Here is a 20,838-nt window from a genome sequence, read left to right on the forward strand (position 1 = left end):
TATATATGTGTGTGTATATGTGTGTGTGTTTAGATGCACGTCGTTCTGGCTCAAGCGATAACTGATAATGACGTCACTCGAATTCAAGACCAATATATGTAATCATTACCTAAACAATCAGGACTGGTGAGTTCCTAAAAACGTAAGTACTTTGTTGATGCGACTCGATATCAGCACGTGATAGTCAGAGCCATAAGTTCCTGCCCTCAAACGCGAGATAAGATTAGACGAGGTATAATCGTACTGCGTGGTCCCCTCGCCTGCTCAGTCATTTCAAAGCTCTCTTTTTGGCAAAGTCAATTTGGGAATAGTTTCGTTCTGGTCGTATTTATATATACATACATTTATATCTATATCTGCTGAGGAGATGGCGAATTCTCTACCAAGTAAGTTTATTGGTTTGTGAGTTGCTGTTCACTTGCTGCAGTTTTCGAGCGGTGGAGAGTATATATTGATCTGTTATGTGTATGTTGTGAACCAGGTAAGATGATTTGAAATGTTATTTATTATAAACGGTAGGTAGAACATTTACCTGGGACAAATGTTCATGTTTGACAAACTTTAATATCAGTAACGAGCGAGTATGTAAAAAATGTTAATAAGTTATGATTTTAAAATGATGGTGGCTTTGTATCTATTAATTATATACAATTATATGCCAAAAATAATAAAAAAACTATATATATTACAAATACAAAACTAAGTTAAATATTAAAGGTGTACCTCACTGGTCAATTTTAGCTGTTTCTGAAAAAGCAAAGGTAATATATCAGTGATAGACATTATTTTATCGCTATTTTTTCTTTTGCAAGGACATCTGTTTAGGGGGGGCATTGTGTCGGTGTAATTCCTTATTATGTCGCAATCAGTGTCTTCTAAATAACCTTCGTGCAATCTCACCTTGCCATTTTTTATCATCTGAAAATCAAAACACTTAAAATTTAATTTCATTTTTTCTCCGTGACTGGAGGACGAAGCCTCGTGCAGACACCTCCCCTGATATTAGCCTCTTCGTAACTACGCTCAGAAGCGTCTCATCAGCAGCACGTCGAAAAGGAAATGATCGCTGCCACAAAGTTTTATGTCATTTGTCTTTAGCCTGTTATACCTTAGATATGTTCAGCCTGACGTGGATACAGTATTTTTATTCGAATATAATTCGCCCAGTTTCATCTCTATCATTTGTCCATATTTTTCCAAACGATTTTTGTCTTAATTTATTTCTAACATAAGTATTTTTTCCCCGTAAGAGGGTAGCGCTGTCAGTGCACCTCATGCGGTGCACTGTATGCGTTGCTTAAGGTTCTTTGCAGCGTCCCTCCGGCCTCTAGCTGCAACTCCTTTCATTCCTTTTACTATACCTCCGGTCATATTATCTTTCTCCCATCTTACTTCCACCATTAGCAATTGTTTCATAGTGCAACTGCGAGATTTTCCTTCTGTTACACCTATCAAACATTTTTACTCTGTTTTCCTTTCAGCCCTGAAGGACCTCATAGGCCCCAGCACTTGGCCTTTGGCCAAAATTCTGTGTTCCATACCATTCCACAAGTAATTTTGCTACTGTGCTCATTATAAAATCATCTCAGCAATATTCGAATGTAAAGTCCGGTTGCAATTTCTTAGCTGCCTAAACTCAATAGCCTCTGTAACTACCCTCCTTGAAAATACCATGAGTCACCGTGACTCTTAATGGATTATGAAATTTTTCTGTACCTCTGAATGGGGTTTTTAGAGGCTGCAGATACGGTTGAAAGAAAAAAGAAGTACGTGGGTGTAGCCGGGATTTCAGGCAAGTGGGTAGGTGGGGGAGATTCTCGAAGAAATATGACACTGCCCTTTTTCATGCAGCAATATAGATCTTTCGTACCTGGTTGTTAAATAAATCGCTTATACAGTGAACTCTTTTTTGCTATCAGTATGACGTATCAGTTATTCCGTTTCATTTCTTCACTTACATGATTTTGATACTTTGCTGGTCAAACTTAGGTGAGGGTACGCTCCCCCTTCGACCTTACCCTGGCTACGCCGATGAACTGGTTAAATACAGTAAGATATTTTACTGGAATCACTAATCACTGTTGCATTTCATCCCTGAGCTATGACACAGAGCATGCAATATCCGTATAGGATACAGAGATCTAAATTCTATTGACAAATAGGTCCCAGTTAAGTCACTAACCTTGCATGGAACACATTTTGTAGGAAAAATATTCATTTGGCATTTTTCTTGGCATATAAGCTGCAAGGATATCAGATATAAGATATGTAGTTGCGATAAGAGAAAAAAAAACCTGACTTGAAAATACCGGGTATCAGCTGGTTACTGTAGTTACGCTAACATAAAAAATAAAGTTGTTTTTCCCAAGTCTGTTGTTATTACTTGCAAGCTTTTAAATGTCAAAAAAATCTACTGCAAACCTCTAAAATAAGCAATAACGATACTTATTTTATTTGATTTATCTCAGAAGATGCTCCAGCTTAGAATGACAGAATATTAATTGCTTCAGAATGTTGTTGTACAAGCAATCGAATTTACGTCATAACGAAAGCAGGAGGCTTCTGTTTGAATATACTGTAATCTAGATTATCTAGAATAGATAACAAGGACCTGTCTGATATGACGGCACGGCCCCGCGGTTTTATTAACCACCGATAAAATCCAATGGAATGTTTCAGGAAATTTTCATTGTTCACGGTGGAATAATTTTCTCGGAACGTGAAATTTCACCGAAAGCTGTGATTTGGTTCCATAAACCAAATGTATCATTTTCACTTTCACAATTCCTACGACAAGATATTGTAAGACTTTATTTTCTTCAGGTCGGCTGAATTTTCGAAGCCTTATTTTCACGCCGGGAAAATCTAAACGAAAAATTATTATAATCCGAGTCAGCGCCTGGCATAAGTGGTATATACGAGAGAGCCATTAACTGGATCTAGATTCTAGAATAAACTAGGGTTTTTTTAACTACTTAGGTCATTAAAAATTGAACTGTAAAATGACCTTAGCAACCAAATTTTCACGCTCGGGTGAAGTGAACCAAAAAAAAAAAAAATTAATGCTTATGATTCCGAGTCAGTGCCTGAAAGCGCTGGGATACGAGAGCCATCAATTGGATCTAGATTTTAGAATAATTAACCAGGATTTTTTCTAATTAGTTTTAACAACTGAGCCCCCGGACGCCCTTATTATGAGGCACTTCTCATCTCTTTATCTATGGCGCTGGAGAACCTTTTATCTATGGCGCTAAAGGACTTGACAATTTCGGCAACTTTTTCCTCGAATTCGTTTACGAAGTGTGACTCATTTCCCTTCTTGACATTTCGTAAGCTTGAGTTTCTTAATGTTGTGCAACCCAGTACATTTCTAGCTTAGGAGACCCCGTAGTGGGTTCTTTGCAGCGTGCCTTCGGCCCCTAGCTGCAACCCCTTTCTTTCCTTTTACTGTACCTCCTTTCATATTCTTTTTCTTCCCTCTTACTTTCCACCCTCTCCTAACAACTGATTCATAGCGCAACTGCTTTGAGGTTTTCCTCCTGTTACACCTTTCAAACTTTTACTGTTATTTTCCGTTTCAGCGCTGAATGACCTCGTTGGTCCCAGTACCTTTGGCCTAAATTCTATATTCAATTCAATTCTAGCCTAGGAGAATTTTTCCCTAAGGACAGACTAAAAACAGTATTTCTTCCTTGATACGTTTGAAGCTTGAGTTTCGAAATGCGATGCAATCCGACACTTTCAGTTTGGGAGAGTTCTCCTAAAGGACAGAATAAAACCAGTATAAATGTGATGTTTTTTCATAGATATTATACCGTTAGAGGAAATCTCCTGAAGAGGAGTCAGTCAGCCTTAGGTGGATAAACGTTAGAAATGAAGGAAGACAAAAAAAGACAGAATAAGTCACCAGAATATGACAGCATTCCTGTTAATTGTAAACTAGGAACTTTAAAAATCACCAGAATATTACAGCTGTGCTGTTAATTATAAACTATGAAGTTTAAAAATCACCAGAATATTACAGCTATGCTGTTAATTATAAATTAAGAAGTTCTAAAAATCACCAGAATACAGCTAAGATGTTAATTATAAGTTAGAACTTTATAAACAAGTCACCAAAATGTTACAGCTATGCTGTTAAGTATAAACTAAGAACTTTATAAATAAGCCACCGGCATATTACAGCTATGCTGTTGATTTAAACTAGGAACTTTATAAATAAGTCACCAGAAAATAACAGCTATGCTGTTAATTATAAACTAAGAACTTTATAAATATTACCAGAATACTACACCTATGCTGTTAAGTATAGACTAAGAACATTGTATGAAGGATAGAATACATTTTAAGAAGACTTGCATTTTCGGTTTTAAGATTAAAGGATAACGATCGGTCTAAAAGCACTGTGATTAACTTTAGCTCTTTTAAGCTCCATTTGAGCTGCCATACGCCAAAATACCTGGTCGCAGAATCTTGTCCAATCTATATACTTTGATCTTGTCATATTCACATTAGTATGGACAGTCGAGTGGTACAGGAACAGAGACGTAATATTCTAAAATCCCTAAGTTATTCAAAGAATACTTAATGACGCATCAAGAATGGACTTTGAATTATTCCAAGAATTTGATATTTCTTCGCAATACGCCTTTGTCACAGTTCTTGGAAAATAGCCTGAATTTGATATTTATTACTGCCTTTAAAAACAATATAAAATTTAGACCAAAGCCCAAACACTGGGACCTAAGGGGTCATTCAGCATTGAAAGGGGAACTGAGAGTAGAAAGGTTTGAGAGGTGTAACAGGAGGAAAACCTCACAGCTGCCCAATGAAACAAGTGTTAGGACAGTCAGATGGAAGAAAGAGAATATGAACGGAGGTACAGTTAGAGGAATGAAAGGGGTTGCAGCTAGGGGGCCGAAGGGACGCTGCAAAGTACCTTAAGTAATGCTTACAGGGATTATAAACAAAAAACTTAAAATTTTCGAAAAAGTAGGCTTTATATCTGTTCCCCAGCCAAAACAACGATCTTGGCCCAATTTCAACCAATTTTTAGTTTTCTGTAAAAGAAAACTATTGTGCCGGCTTTGTCTCTCCGTCCGCACTTTATTCTGTCCGCCCTCAGATCTTAAAAACTACTGAGGCTAGAGGGCTGCAAATTGGTATGTTGATCATCTACCCTCCAATCATCAAACATACCAAATTGCAGCCCTCTAGCCTCAGTAGTTTTGATTTTATTTAAGGTTCAAGTTAGCCGTAATCGTGCTTCTGACAACGATATAGGATAAGCCACCACCGTGCCGTGGTTAAAGTTTCATGGGCCTCGGCTCACACAGCATTATACCGAGACCACCGAAAGATAGATCTATTTTCGGCGGCCTCGATTATACGCTGTACAGAAAACTCGATTGCGCCGAAGAGACTTCGGCGCAATTTTTACTTGTTATTCTTATCCTGAATTACAGAATGATTCGATCTTTCAAAATCCTGTACCATTTCAGACGATCCTCCACCTCCATACACTGCCACGCCTCCGCCTTTAGGATTTCAGTCCCCAGATCCTCCGCCAACCGTGAGGGTCGAAGTCCAGGAGGAGGGAGGATATCTTGTTGGTCAGCAGCAGTATCCTCCCGCGTATCCTTATGCACATGGTAAGCCCGTCCCCGGGTCAACGCCAGTGGTCGTGACGCAGCCACAGGTCGTCACTCAATCTGTTTTGATACTCCCCCCGGGCACCTGTCCTAATTGTAGGGTGAGTATCTCTCTCTCTCTCTCTCTCTCTCTCTCTCTCTCTCTCTCTATATATCTATATATATATATATATATATATATATATATATATATATATATATATATATATATATATATATATATATATATATATATATATATATATATATATATATTATGTGTGTGTGTATTTTGTGTGTGTGTGTTCGTTTGTGTGTATGTGTGCGGCCATTCATGTCAAAAATATATATGTGTCTTCTGTAACTGCAGTGAGCCTAATTTGTTCATCAGTATATTTAATTTTTTGATCTTCTTTCTTTTTCTTGCTCTATTTTTGTAACTCAGGGCATCCTACTTTATTCTATTTCTGATTAGATCTTTTTCTTACTTTAGAATAAGTCAGTCATTAATCATAGCTATATTTTGGCCTTTCTTGTATTATCAGCGTTGTTGCAAGCCTAATAAATTCAATTGTCGCACGTGTCTATTATTATTATTATTATTATTATTATTATTATTATTATTATTATTATTATTATTATTATTATTCAGAAGATGAACCCTATTCATTCATATGGAACAATCCCCCAGGGGCCACTGACTTGAAACTCAAGCTTCCAAAGAAAATATTATGGTGTTCACTTAAAAGAATTATCAGGTGGCAAGAAGAATTGCAGAAAGAAGTGATCGGTTATTAATGAAGTAAAAATAAAACAATGATAAACAGACAGATAAAATGTCAATTGTAATATACAAGGGGAATTGTTTTATAGTGACGCATTGCATCTTCGCTTGAACTTTTGAGGTTCCAAATGCACAACAGCCTCAGGGGAGGTCGTTCCACAGTCCAGCGGTGTGAGGACCCAAACTGAACTGATTCAAATCCCTCTTTTTATGAATTAAGCATAAAACACTTCTCCATAGCGGATGTTTCACTCTAAAAGCATTTTATTCAACCCTCTTTCCAGGCCGGTGTCCTTCAGAGCGAATTTTCCTTCTGCGGGATCTGCATGGCCATCCTATTCTTCCCTATTGGCATCCTATGCTGCGCCCTTATGATGGAAAGGAGGTGCTCTAACTGCCGCATGTCCTTCGACTCCATGTGATTCCTGACTGCCCATGCGTCGGAAGAGTTTTCTCGTCTTCGTTCTACAATACGATTAAGAATGCACCTCTCTCTCTCTCTCTCTCTCTCTCTCTCTCTCTCTCTCTCTCTCTCTCTCTCTCTCACACACAGCCGTGTCATTCATGTATACACACTGACCAGTAATTGACGCCAGAAACCTGGAGAGGTTTTATACACACACACACAGCTGTATACCTGTCACATTTTGATCATTTTCTTGCTATAGATGAAACTCCTACCTCGATGATATTGCAAACTGGAAATGTGGGTTCGTGATCATCCCTCGTACCGATTTAAATGTCTCCTTAGCATTTTTTTGTTTTATCTTTGACAATTTAGTATTCACGTGAGTCTAATTATTTATTCATGACCCTGACTTTCCTAAATGTCTAACAAGGAACCAGCACATTAACAATCGAAATACATTCGCGCTAGTAGATAGATAATAGACATATACATAAAAATAATATCTGGGACTCGAAGTTAATGCCTGTGAGAAAAAAACCAACAGTTTCCTATACTGTACATAAAATCGACAACACGAAAAGTTTTTTATAGGACACTATCTATCTACAGAAAGAAAACATGTATGACATCAACAAATACAAACATTTATCACTATTCACTAAGTTATTGGTTTGTGCAAATATAATGTACTCCAATGTAATCCGAAATAATAACTGCATATAAATTGTTACTGTATCTCAATAAAAAGACAAGATATATAATCGATGTTCATAACACCCTTTGCAAAAAGTTTCCTGGAATACTTTGGTATTTTTCCAGTTTCTTCTGACATTTCTGGATCTACCTGAATACAAGCGATGATAATCGAAAGGTAATGGAATGTACAGCATAATAAAGGAAAATATTTATTGTATGCATACTTTAGTGTAAGATATTCAATAATGTTTGACTTCTTCCTACAGATCCTAATATGTGTCATTGTATTTTAGCTTAAGGCTTTTTTTTTTTTTTCTTTAACGCAAAGACAAATTAATGCATGTGTAATACAGAGTCCATACCTGCACGGAAGTGACTGAAATCTGAAAAGGGGCCGCAGCCTGCAGGTGGGTTTTGGGGATGGTGGAGGGTGGTGTGGTTGCGGGAGGGAGAGGTGGGGAGGGGTGGAAGCGATTTTTGGGGTTAGCTGGGAGGCCGGATTCCCATTTCATCCGAGTCACTGAAATTAATTCATGTTTATGCCCTGGTTAATTTTTTATTTTGTATTTTACCCTGCTTCTCTTGTCACTTTCCTTTTTATTTGATTTTAGTTTTCTGTAAAAGAAAACTATTGAGATAGCTTTGTCCGTCCGCACTTGTTCTGTCCGCCCTCAGATCTTAAAAACCACTGAGGCTAGAGGGCTGCAAATTGTTATGCTGATCATCCACCCTCCAATCATCAAACATACCAAATTGCAGTCCTCTAGCTTCAGTAGTTTTCATTTCATTTAAGGTCAAAGTTAGCCACAATCGTGCTTCTGGTGGCGATATAGGATAGCTACCACCGCCCGTGGTTAAAGTTTCATGGGCCGCGGCTCATATAGCATTATACTGAGACCACCGAAAGATAGATCTATTTTCGGCGGCCTTGATTATACGCTGTAGCTGCTGTACAGAAAACTCGAATGCATTTCTTACTTGTTTGTTTTCGAAATGGAGTTGCAGAGAGATGGTTCACAATCAATTTTCCGGTACGCAAACCTAAAATGAGAATGAAGATTGATGTTTTAACGAGTGAGCGATAATTGTATTCTTGGAACTTTTGCAGGGAGGGCTTTTATGTAGTTCAAAGTCCTGTGAAGAAAGATAAAAAGAAACCCTGGTTGCCGGACTGTTACTTCTTTTTACTTCTTACTACTTAAATGTTCGGTGCTACTTGACTTGTTACCTACGCGTCACCTCCGAAGTGCTAGTACTCAACATGGCGGGAGCTCAGTGGGACGCCGCGTTTAGTACTAGCCCCTCGGCGGATTAAAGTATTATATAAACCCATTTCTATATTGTGTGGTCGACAAATCGTATTAATAAACAACATCTTTGATCCCCGAGGTGCCAGTACTAAACACGGCGTCCCATTTAGCTTCCGCAATATTTAGTACTAGCACCTCTGAGGTGACGCGTAGATAACAAGCCAAATTAGCACCGAATGAGAGAGCGTTTGTATTCACGACAGATAGACTAGATAGTATGTTCCGGCAATGGGACTGCGCAAGTATTTCTCACTCCTGTAGATTTTCTTGGCTCTTTCCAACAGTGTATCTCACTGACTCAAAATATGCACTTCCCCCTTTGTTTACGATCCTTGAATGCCGATAGTTGCTTACTGTACACTGTATAATCATACAGTTGTAAGATTTACTGGCGTTGTGGTTGTGTAGACATATCGGATTTTACAATATCGATCGTGGATTGTGACTCATTTCATCTTCGTTAGTGGATTAATTTTTTACATTACTTAGGGTATGTTCATCAATGCGTCAGTTGGAGGTTATTTTGGTATTAGTGAGTAGTTAATCTTTTCCCTTATGCAATTTGTTTTTTAATTTTAATGAATATCAAGTATACAAGCAACACAGGTAATGGGTACATTGGTATGAATATTATATATATATATATATATATATATATATATATATATATATATATATATATATATATATATATATATATATATATATATATATATATATATATATATATATATATGACTTTTTATCTCATCACCGTGATTCATATACAATCAGTAAGCTACAAACGTCCTTTAATATTTTAGTTGATAATGAGTTCGTCATCCCGTGGGTTCGAACCAGCGAAGGACAAGAACTCAGGACTACAGTGGACGCTTTAAACCACACGACCAGCAAGTGAGGTTATATCTATATATATATATATATATATATATATATATATATATATATATATATATATATATATATATACAATATATATATATTGTGTGTGTTTGTGTGTATATCTATGTATATATATATGTAATGTATACATGTGTATATACATATTTGCTGCATATTTGTCGCACCATGAATCATTCTCACTCTCATGCAGGTCATATTTGTCTTGTGTGACGGTACCTTCGATAACAGGAGCAAACGGTATCATATCTGTCTCTTGCTTCATATCCCCCCCAACCCCCCTCTCTCCACTCTTGTTTTATCTTATCACGATTTGTTTAAATCAAATCTATCACAAGTATGCCACATTTCAATTTGAAGGCTTAGTTTTCCCAGCAGCTGAGTTATTGAAGATTCCATAAATCATGCTAAGAACGGTCTGGAAATTCTGCTAACATTGGTTTTCTCTTGCCTATGATAGCTTCCTTTGATCCTCCCCTTGACACATAACATCATAATTTTAGGGTGAAGACTTCTTCACATTTTCCAAAATCAATTCGTCAACATTGCCAATCTTAGGCGCACCGTCATCGCCCTCTCTCCCCATGTCTTAAAATTCACAATATTTTTTTTTTTTTTACTCCCAAATGCCTGAAATACGTCTTTCTTTCTTTTGATTTTCAACACTCCGTCCATATCAGCAAACTCAGCAAATAAGTGATTCTTATTAGCACCTTTTTTTTTTTACTTGAACGAGTCAGCGAACGAAGAACTCGATGAGTCAGCGTTGATTACCTTTTTTGATCATACTGATATGACCTCCTTATTCATTCGTCCATATCTTCAGCAGTATCATCTATCTACCATGATGTCTGCCCTAAATTCCTTTTCAGAGATCCGAACTTACATTCACTGAATCAATAAACACACCGCGAACTAATTTACTGAAGGATATTACTTGTCAATCCATCAAGACTGCATGAAACTGCCAAAGTTTCAAACTTATTTAGGGATGAAATGTCTTTTGGTGTTGCTGAGAAAGTCATTGCAACGCTGAGGAATGCGACCTACAAGGACTCTAGCTGAATATTTCTTGCAACGTACATTAAGATGACGTCACAGATTCAGACATTTCAGTAAAAACAACATGTAAAGAGAAGGAAAACAATACTGCAACGAAACCTTAAGAAAAAAAAAACCACAGAATATAAAAGGCAAAACCTGATAAAAACAGATAAAGTGAAAGAAAACCTCAGCAAATGGTAATATGTTGATATTTACTTTGCATATTCATTAACTGCTTCTCTACAGGCTGCATTCTATTGTGACCAGATGGTCTGATGTTGGTTTCCTTCCTCTAGACACGGCACTTTTGAATTAGCCATGAAGGAACTGGTCCTAAACAACAACAACAAGTGCTACTGAGAACTGTGTCCTGGTGAAGTGTTGTTGAATCAAGACAAAATGGAACAGGCGTGACGAAAAATGTAGCAGAAGTGGGATGGAATATGAATAATTGATGAATATTATATGTAACTATGTTTGGGGAGGGAACGTAGTGCATGTGCTCTTAATATACTCAAAATCAGTAGTGACTAGGTGAGTGTGTATTGGCAAGGGAAGACCTAAATGGGTGTGCCACTTTTAAGGAAATGAGTCGGTGGAGAGGATATACTGGAATCCTACCAGAGTTGAGTGTAGGTAATGTTCCCAAACAGGCAGGGTGCAGGATAGAGATGCATGCACGGCAACGAGGAGGGTCACTGAAATGTAGGTGACAGGGGCAAAGAAGAGTTAAGAGGAATGCCACGAGGATCTCAAGGCACCAAAGGGAAGAGATGGAAAAAGTGAGAGTGAAAAAATGGATGAGATGTAAAAGGGACAAATTACATAGAAAACGGAAACTGAGACATTTCAGCTACAGTAAGGCATAACGGAGTAATGGAAGCAGTATTTTCAGTATCATAAAACGTGTATGTGACCTGGGGGGTTTTGGTATGATGGAGGGACCAATAAAGAATATTATACCATCTGAAGAAGTTAGGACGACTCCTGATAGGGTGGGAAACCCACAGGGCCTTCAGGAATCAAAGGTGATTTACCTTCAGAAGCAGCTAGAGAATCTGTCACTGGTGATGGGACTAGAATATGTGAGAACATAGTAGAAGTAATTGGTTAAGATATGGCATAGGCACGTGACATTATCAACTATGTTCAGACATTCTCCCAAAATAAAGAGAATGCAATACCCATAGCAATGAGACACATTCATGGTACCTCGATAAGTTGCTGACTTTAAAGATAGGCAGATAGAGTTGACATTTCTTCATTCTACAAGTGGAGGCCATTAAGACAATTTCAGGAGTTGCTTGATAAATAGAAAACCTTCCCGTTATGGTCTAACTCTTAGTTGCCACTGCTTGAACAAGAACCTTCTCTGTGGAAATATTTTGTCTAAAAGACTGAGAGCGTTGGGACAACTGACATGAAGACTGGAGAACAATATTCCAATAACAGCAGAACAAAACAACTGAAAAAATGGCGTAAGTACCATCATCTCTGTAGATACAAGAAGTCTTATGAACAACACCTTTTATGGTGGCACTAGGCGATATGTTTTTCCGTGCTGGAGTCCACAGTAACAAGAAGTATTATTGATTATTAAAAAAATGTTGTTAAGTACAGAGTTATCTATCTAACACGAATTTTGAATCAGGAGCATGGTATAAGATCGGCTGTTCACTAAACAAAATAATCATCAGCTTTACCCAAATTAAATTTACCATTATAAAGAGATTTCCCTGTGTTCTGTGGTTATTCTCACATACTTCATTATTTTTCTTTATTCCAGCCTTCAAAATACCGGTAGTTCTGGCAAACTTTCATTTAAAATGAGATGTATGATGGTGCATTGAAATTTACTGTAAAATTAAGGAAAAACAAACTACATGTTCTGCATAAGAATAATTCAGTGGTTCCCAAACTCGGGGCCATGTAGCAGGATGCAAGGGGCCATAATCTGAGGATATGTATGTAAAAAACAAAAGGAGTTTAGTGGGTAGGACTGTAGACAGTCACTGTAATCATGGGTCATGCTTGGTGGTGGGCGGTGGGCCATGGACAAGTATCCTGTATGAAAAGTGGGTAACAACTAGAAAAAGTTTGAGAACCGTCTTGAGGTTGAAATGACAATGAAAAGTATGCTAAGGAGAATGCAGTGCAAGCATACGTAAGCCAAAGTTGGTGTTGCTTCCACAGTAGACTTGCTACTGATTGTGGAACATCAGGCTTGAGTTTAAAACTGAACTAGCAGTGGTAATTAAACTCCGGATCTTTTTTTATTCATTTTATTCTACATTGTAAGATGCGTATGATTATTATTACCTCAGAATTCCACAACAATCCTTTAAATTTAACTTGCGCTAACCGAAAATGAGCCCACAGTTGCTGCATTTTCTCTCCCTCATCGCAAAACAGCAGATGAGACCAAGGGGGAAGAAGCAAACTGCCAAACATATGCCACAGCAAGTGAAGTCATCGACGAAAACTCCAGCCTGGAACGGAATGAGCAGTGGTTAAGCAACAGTGGCACCAGCAAATGAAAAGCGCAGTGGTTAAGCAACAGTGGCACCGGCAAATGAAAAGCCTGGGTGTCCATGAAGATGTAATGTTGAGAATGTCCCTCAGAAAGATGCCATGCTTGTACAGGTATGCAGGTGGGATGGTAAGTTTAACAATATGGACATTGGTTACTAGAGTTTGAGAGAAAAATTGCACTTGGCCATTAAATTACATAAAGTGAAGATATAATGTGAATAAAGCTCTGTAAAGCACTATAGGAAGATGGTAATACATGTCTGATAAACAGAAGCTGTATGGACAAGGAGCGTACATCTATAGACTGATAATGCCTGATCTACAGAAAGGACTTCTTCATGATCATATTTTTAATTGTGCCCTTAATATACTTATGGAGGAAGGCTCTGAAATAAGTATGACAATGGTGTGTATCCACAGCAGCTTGCACTCAGAGAACTCCAAAATCATAGCACTTTGTCCTTGGTGATGGCAAATTCACCCAAAGAATTTGGGTATTCTCTTTCAGTTTCTCTTCCTGAATAATAATAATGTTGTATAGATCTTGATTTCTGAAGATGGTTCCATTTAGACTTTCAGCTACAATAGTGAGTTATTGATTATCTAATCCTCTTTTACCAGCAACACTAATCTTTAGCATGATTAGGTCTGGAGCCTTGGTATAGTGAGTTTTTACCACAAAATTTGATCAATCTGTACTTTCGCTCTTGAACTGTCAATCAGATATCGGGTCATTTACATTTTGAATTACCATTGCAAGCCGAAATACTGATGGTGTTGTTTATAGATTGTGAGGTTGGTGAAGAGAGATGGAAGAGACGCAAGGACTGGAGGTGTGTTAGACGGCATGAGCTGCATACACATCTAGGGTGTTGATGATCAGTGAAGCACCTGAGTCGTAGTAGTACACCCATAATCAGAGGGCTTTGTGCTTGTCTTGTGACAAAGTTCAGGGCTACTCAGTTGTTTACTTTATCCCGCTTTCATGAAAGCACTATGAGGATGCATTAATGTATGCCTAAAATTGTTACTCTTTTGAAGTCAGGAGTTAATGATGCTGCCCAAACCCTTCCAAATCCCTGAGAAAGTTAAAATAAAGCAACAGGGAATAGCTTTTATAGCTTGAGAGAAGACCTCCTATAAAAGTGGAAATGTTTTACTTCTGAGGCCAGATTTGGAGGGACAATTACTGCCACCTACTGCAGTACAAATTCTGATGTAGTAGATAATGAGTCACAGGGTGATTAATTACACTGGTCTCCCTTTAGGTACCTTCCTACAACCGTGCACATGGTATGGATGAGGAGTAACCATCATGCTAAGAAACCATGAAACAATATGACAAGCAAGTTAGTGGCTGAGATAATGGAGAGACTGGGTAGTTTGATATTGCAGACTTGTAAAACAGAAGCAACCCAAGGCAACACTTCGGAAAAAATAGAAATAAAAACTTACCCGACAGTTGGGACAAGAACCGCTGGTGGCATACACTACAGATGCTGCTTGAGGCTGGGGGCCAGTATTCACGATCTGGATTGAATGGCTTTGACTGTTAAAGTTGGCTGCTGGTCCAGGGGTAGGATACTGAGGAGCTGCATAGGTAGGTAGGGGCTGTTGAGGTGCATAGCTAGGTGGGGGCTGTTGAGATGCGTAGCTAGGTGGGGGCTGTTGAGATGCGTAGCTAGGTGGGGGCTGTTGAGGTGCGTAGCCAGGTGGGGGCTGTTTATATGCGTAATCTAAAAAAGAAATTGGGGAAAAGTTTAAAAAACTTGGGGTATTACTCTAAGTAAAGTCAAAAGTACTCTTTCCAAATGTGAAACTTATTCACTTTACAGTTCGAATGACATTTATCGTGTAATTTACGAAGACCTCTACACATTTAAGTACGTGTGGGATGTGAGCCACAGTTTAAGCTGTCTCAAATTGAACAACTCAACTGCACAGGTTTCTGGTCAGCAGAAAATCAGTGTACTTGCTCATCAGTTCTCAGTGTCTTCAGTTTTATATAAAGTAAGCTATGAACCTTGTAGCTAGATGACTGTAAATGGTCACAGAATAAGGAGCCTATTCCAGAAATACTTTGCCAAGATATGGAAGGACTGATTTGTTTTTAAGGACCCCCCTCCCCTGCAGGAGGAAGAGACTCACACACACATATATATATGTGTGTGTGGAGGAGAACGTTTCAAATTCATATTTCGCTACAACATTAATAAACTAGACTGTTCTGACCCGGAGTTGAGGACAACCGATCAGATCCTTTGATATAAGAGACAAATAAAGAAAGTAGGACTTCACACACGAGAGAGAGAGACAGCCCCTCACTTCTGTGTATCTGAGTAGTCTAGAAAGTTTTATTTTTACCTTCCTTGTGTTTCATATTCCCCATGTTTCATTTTCTTGGTCTCACTCAGGGTTACTCATCATTCATGTTTGTGTTTGAGAAATTCTCGACAGGAACACTTCAAAACCTATCAAACCCACGAAGATTGCCCCCTATAGTATGGCGATCGTGTGAGCTAACGCCGCCTTAAAGATCTCTTCCATATTTGAAGGTACTAAAAGGGACCCAACAATACGAATCCGAGAATTTCCCCCATAATCTACCACAGAAAGTTATGACCTGTACACTTTCTCTGCATGACTAATAGCACCACCGTATAGGTGAACGAAAAGTAAAAGGTAACTGAGATGAAAGAACGCCGATATCTCTATTAAAAACGAGAGAAGAAGAAGAAGAAGGAGAAGCTTAAAACTTACCTGGATATGGTGAAGACATGGCGAAGAAGACTGGAATCTGCAACTGCAACGGGGACCAAGCGCTTCTGTTGATTAAGGCGTAGCTCCTCGCCCAACCTTGTCCATTTCTCAGCGTTATCTTGTCTTATCTCTGTCATTACTTGCAGCTGAACTCCACTTTATCTGGTGCAGTGAGTGCCTTGAAAAAGTCAAGAGTCAAATGAGATGTTCGGTACCTACTGATGGCCTCGTCTACAGCGTGGAAAAATATGTATATTTATACTTACACCGCTGTGGATTTCTTCATTTCAGTGACTCATGTTATTGTGAGATTTTAATTGGCTCATTAATTCTTTGTGTTTACGTGCTTCCGGTTGCTTCAAAGGGGGGCGGAGTATTGCATTTGCTTGTGAAATAAACGATACTTCCTACAGGTTCACAAAGTTCTAAGATTCTTAATCTTGCAGGCGTTGTTGCCACTTGTCATGACGCATTCTGAGGAAATGACCGAGATATCTGGCTTTCAGGTAAAATAAAAATTAACTGATAACATTTGGACAAGATCGGTACCTTTCCTGTTGTTTCAGTGTCTATGTTCACTTCTATTTTAGCAGCCTTGTTATTAATAATAGCCATTTGTGTTTTGAAACCCATTAAATATTAAGTGAACACGCGAATATGTTGTCGTTTGGGCAAGTTACTCCTGTATGTTTGCAGCACACCATCATACTTGCATTGATTAAGCAGCAAAGCATCGTAGGTCAGTCAGTAGGGAGCTGAATAAGGAAAAAAATCGGGGAAAGCTGCAATAAGTTTTATTTTCTTAACAATAACTTACTTAATAACATATTAATTTTGCACCCCTCTGCCACCCCGTATTTGGAAGCCATCTTGAAAAAATGACGACGAAAAAGTTTTTTGAAAATATCTCTCTTAGGACACATTTTAGTGAAAAATAATACGAAACATAAAATATTCTATATAAAATTCTCTATAAAAACTCTTCTACTCATTTTTCTGATATGTTGCGGGGGTTTTGAGCTACAGTTGAAAAATGGTCGCATATGCTTCTCGATACTTCCTGTTTTCTAATAGTTTGGAAAATCGTCTCACAAGGGTGGACTTCCTCCTTTATTCTGGCTTAGGACAGACAGTGAATACTCACAGGCGGAGTTCCCACCCTTGCACCCAACCATCCACCCAAAATGCAAAGTTATCAATCATAGTCATTGCTGTACTAATTATTGCTGTATAATGAGAAATAAAGGCTTCGATGGTTATGTTAGTTATCTCACTGTGTATTGCATGACAAACAAGCTGGTTCATTACAGAAACATGATCTATTCTAGTGTAGTTTGACTAATGATTTTACGATTTCAGCTATGAAAATGGTATATTCTATTGTAGTGTGTCTATTTCATAAGTTGTTTCACTCTCTGGAATGAGTAAGTTTTCTAATGTGTCATCAATAGGATCATCACAATCTTCTTCATAATCAGTGATGTCAGCATTTGAACACGACAGCCCCTGGCAAGAAGCACATATCACTGAACGTTTTAAGCCTGCCTTTCTACAGCTACAGGTGGTAGTCATGCAGCCTTTGAGGCATTTGCATGATATGATGTTTAGCAGGTCTGGAGGAGCAGGATCTTTATCAGTAGTGATTGGTGTCAGCCCTTTCGTAGTTCCCTTCCAACCCCATTGTGTTGGTGGCAAGTCATTGCCCAGCCACTTCTGTACCTGGTGGTATGTACGTAAGGAGTGAAATCTAGCAGTCGCATCGGTTGGAGGCAGTGAAGCCAAAGCGAGCTTGCTTTTGTTTAGTGATTGGGCAAAGCATCGGTATCTCAATTCACAAAGGGAATCACTTTCACTACTCCCATATAACGGAAGAATGAAAGCCTTTCCTATTTCAGCAATTTTAGCAGGTCCTCGCGGAGGATACTGATCAGTTTCATATATCTGTGACCTTATATCTTCAGCAATTATTTTGGCGGTTGTATTTACAGTCCGAAGTCGCTCTTCTTTTTCATCAAGATTCCTGTGTTTGTCATACCACGCATCAGTTAGAATTTTATTCCCTGCGTCATGGAAACGCACCACTGGTTTTCTGTTTTTGTTCACAGAAACAACTATGTCTTGTCCATATTTTTCTTTCAGTTCAGATTTTATTGTTTTATCAGTTGGTAGCTCACCATCATATCCCTCAAAGATTTCACTTAAAGTAAATTGCATTCCTCTATATTTTTCTCCAGGTATTTATAAGCATGAGTCATTGCTTCTGCAACTGTAGAAGTTTTGGGGCGACCACGTTTCACACCGGAAGATGTAGGCCTATCGGTATGGTAGAATTTTTTCATGCAGGACGAATGGTATCTTGCCTCAGCAGCAACTAAATCAACTACATTGTTTATGCGAGTACATACACTTTTGCCCCACTCATCATTTCTCATTTCACCTGCTTTCAAAATAGTGTCCTTAACATGAAGAGTCTCTATACAATGCACAGATTCACGGTCACTCGACTGTTTTTTTGTTTTGTTTTTTCAAAAACTCTTTTGATGCGTCTTTTCCACAAAAAAAAAAAAAAACAAGTCACGTAGAAAATCAAAATGTGACTCTAAACTTCGTGGTGATGATGTACGCATTTGAGACGTTTTCTGTCTTGCCTGGAAAGCTTCAGCACTCCTTTCCTTCGTGTACACCTTCCTACATTTTTCATGCACTCTCACGCTTTTCAGTCCTTCTAATTGATAATGTTTTCCATCTTTCCACTTAACACTATAGTCTATCAGTGTCTGAATATCTTTCTCTTTAACATCTCGAGTCTCACCCTCAGAAACATGTCCATCACAAATGAAGCATTTTTTCAATGAAAACATTTTCATCAATATAGAATCACTGACTGGTTAACTGTCTCTTTTCATAGTCCTAAAACAAGAGAAAAGCAGTTATGTTATTAACTCAGAATTTTTTTTCAATATTGCATGTAAGAAAAATTACTCGGGTGCTGGGGGATACAAAATAAAAGAGATGTGAATATACTCGCACTTCTGGCACAAAAACCGAACAAGATATCAGAAAAATGAATAGAGGAGTTTTTATAGAGAATTTTATGTAGATTATTTTTTATGTCGTACCATTTTTCACTAAAATGTGCCCAGAGAGAGATATTTGCAAAAAACTGTTTTTCGCCGTCATTTTTTCAATATGGCTACCAAATCCGGGGTGGTAGAGGGGTGCAAAATTAACATGTTATTAAGTTCGTTTTTTTAAAGCTTATTCAGCCCTTTTTCCTCTGTTGACTGGCCTATTGGGTAAACTGCACTAGAATGAGGAATCCGATTCCCCCCCTCTCTCTCTCTCTCTCTCTCTCTCTCTCTCTCTCTCTCTCTCTCTCGAGCTGAAAACGTTCGGCTAACTCCTTCCACATTTCCACACTTTTTTTTTTTCAAGCAATTCATTTGCATGCTTTTTTTTCTCTCATCAGTGATTCATTTCTTCGATTCACTCAGGTTTTCTTGAGCTACATTTTCATCTATTCTAGTGTGGTTCAATGTTGAGGACATTTCCATCTCTCACAGCTAGTCCAGAGAGTACATTGCTTTTTTTTTCAATCTCATAATGTCTTTAAATTTAGATTTTCAACTGGACAGCATGTCGTTTCTTTACTACAGATCCTTATTGCTCTAACCTGTTGGTATTGTTCTCAGGTGACTGATGCTGATGTCATTCCCGTGTTCATTGAGTCGAAAAGTTTCAGGGAAAGTTGTTTCATGTTCTACAGAGCAGAGTCATTTCCTTCAGACGGAGAATACGTAGTAGGTTTTATACCTTATGGCTTTCAGAGTCTAGAATCTATACGAAATCAACATTCCTTGCCCATTTCAAGTTTTGTATAGGAGAAAAGATAAGATTGCGTGGTGCACTTGAAACTAGAGGACGTGTCAAAGACTTGTGAAAAGCTTCTTCTGAGGCGTCTCTGATTTACCTGTGAGGGCTCGTAGCTAAACTCTTCAGATTTGTAGAATTTCTTGGAAGTGTGTGATAAGGTTGGTGGTTTTAAGCTGGCAACTTTTTGTTAGCTTCTCGCCCAAAAAAAAAAATAAATAAATAAATAAATAAACAGTTTTTGATCAGTAATAATGATGCTTTGTTTTCAAAGGTACTTGACTTCATTCTTAACTTAGTTATGTAATTGCAAATTTCTCCACTTGTGAAGTTAGAGTTTTTTTTTTTATCCAGGAGTCTGAGGAAGTGCTCGTTGAATACAAGAATCAGTTCATTATCATAGGAAAGCTTTATCTTCTGTAAGCCTTTAATAGCATATGTACAACAAGTACGTGTGTGTACAATTCTAAATTTTAACATGATATTCTTGAACTGTCATTGAAAGGTATGACGTTTTGTATAGTACCAACTATATACAAAATATCATTCATGCCATTTCATATTCAGTATACATGGTTCTTGTTGGTTTGGACACTTATACAGTAAAATACAAAATGAAATGTTGCTTTGTTCAGTTGCATATTTTTACAGTTTTTCTTATCAATAGACTAAGAAGCCAATATCAGTTAGAATCTTACGTGTAACAATTTATAATAACATTCCATGGTCACAAATTAGTTTTCATTCACTGCATTTTAACAGGTCTGCAAAAATACAAGAATGGACAGTTTCTGTTTATTGAAAATTCTACTTTAAACAGTACACTGTCAACTGTTGACTTTTTTCCATTGTCAGTGCAGTTTTAACTTTTTTTCCATTGTCACTGCAGTTTTAACTTTTTTT

At 38.0% G+C, this 20,838-nt stretch overlaps 2 protein-coding genes across 3 annotated transcripts; one reads left to right on the top strand and one right to left on the bottom strand.

Moving 5' to 3' along the window:
• The first annotated feature begins 221 nt into the window (after positions 1–221).
• LOC136826994 (membrane protein BRI3-like) lies at positions 222–7,584 on the top strand. 2 transcript variants are annotated; one of them, XM_067084647.1, is made up of 3 exons: positions 222–386; positions 5,502–5,752; positions 6,699–7,584. In XM_067084647.1, exons 1-3 carry the CDS (start codon positions 368–370, stop codon positions 6,834–6,836), a joined length of 408 nt encoding a protein of 135 aa, XP_066940748.1. In that variant the 5' UTR covers positions 222–367; the 3' UTR covers positions 6,837–7,584. The 2 variants fall into 2 exon arrangements, with proteins under 2 accessions (XP_066940748.1, XP_066940749.1); XM_067084648.1 differs by having other exon boundaries at positions 5,502–5,651.
• Positions 7,585–13,039: 5,455 nt separating this feature from the next.
• Positions 13,040–16,221, bottom strand: LOC136826995 (membrane protein BRI3-like). The gene is made up of 3 exons (XM_067084649.1): positions 16,066–16,221; positions 14,761–15,041; positions 13,040–13,262 (listed from the first exon to the last, which is right to left on the bottom strand). Exons 1-3 carry the CDS (start codon positions 16,082–16,084, stop codon positions 13,131–13,133), a joined length of 432 nt encoding a protein of 143 aa, XP_066940750.1. The 5' UTR covers positions 16,085–16,221; the 3' UTR covers positions 13,040–13,130.
• Between the last annotated feature and the right edge of the window lie 4,617 nt (positions 16,222–20,838).

The sequence above is a fragment of the Macrobrachium rosenbergii genome, chromosome 41 (assembly GCF_040412425.1).
Source record: "Macrobrachium rosenbergii isolate ZJJX-2024 chromosome 41, ASM4041242v1, whole genome shotgun sequence".
NCBI classification, from domain to species: Eukaryota; Metazoa; Arthropoda; class Malacostraca; order Decapoda; family Palaemonidae; genus Macrobrachium; species Macrobrachium rosenbergii.

Coding starts and splice junctions, on each gene's coding strand:
- LOC136826994 (XM_067084647.1), top strand. Junction 5,753..6,698: donor GCACCTGTCCTAATTGTAGG/GTGAGTATCTCT, acceptor CCCTCTTTCCAG/GCCGGTGTCCTTCAGAGCGA.
- LOC136826995 (XM_067084649.1), bottom strand. Junction 13,263..14,760: donor GTTCTTGTCCCAACTGTCGG/GTAAGTTTTTAT, acceptor ATTCCGTTCCAG/GCTGGAGTTTTCGTCGATGA.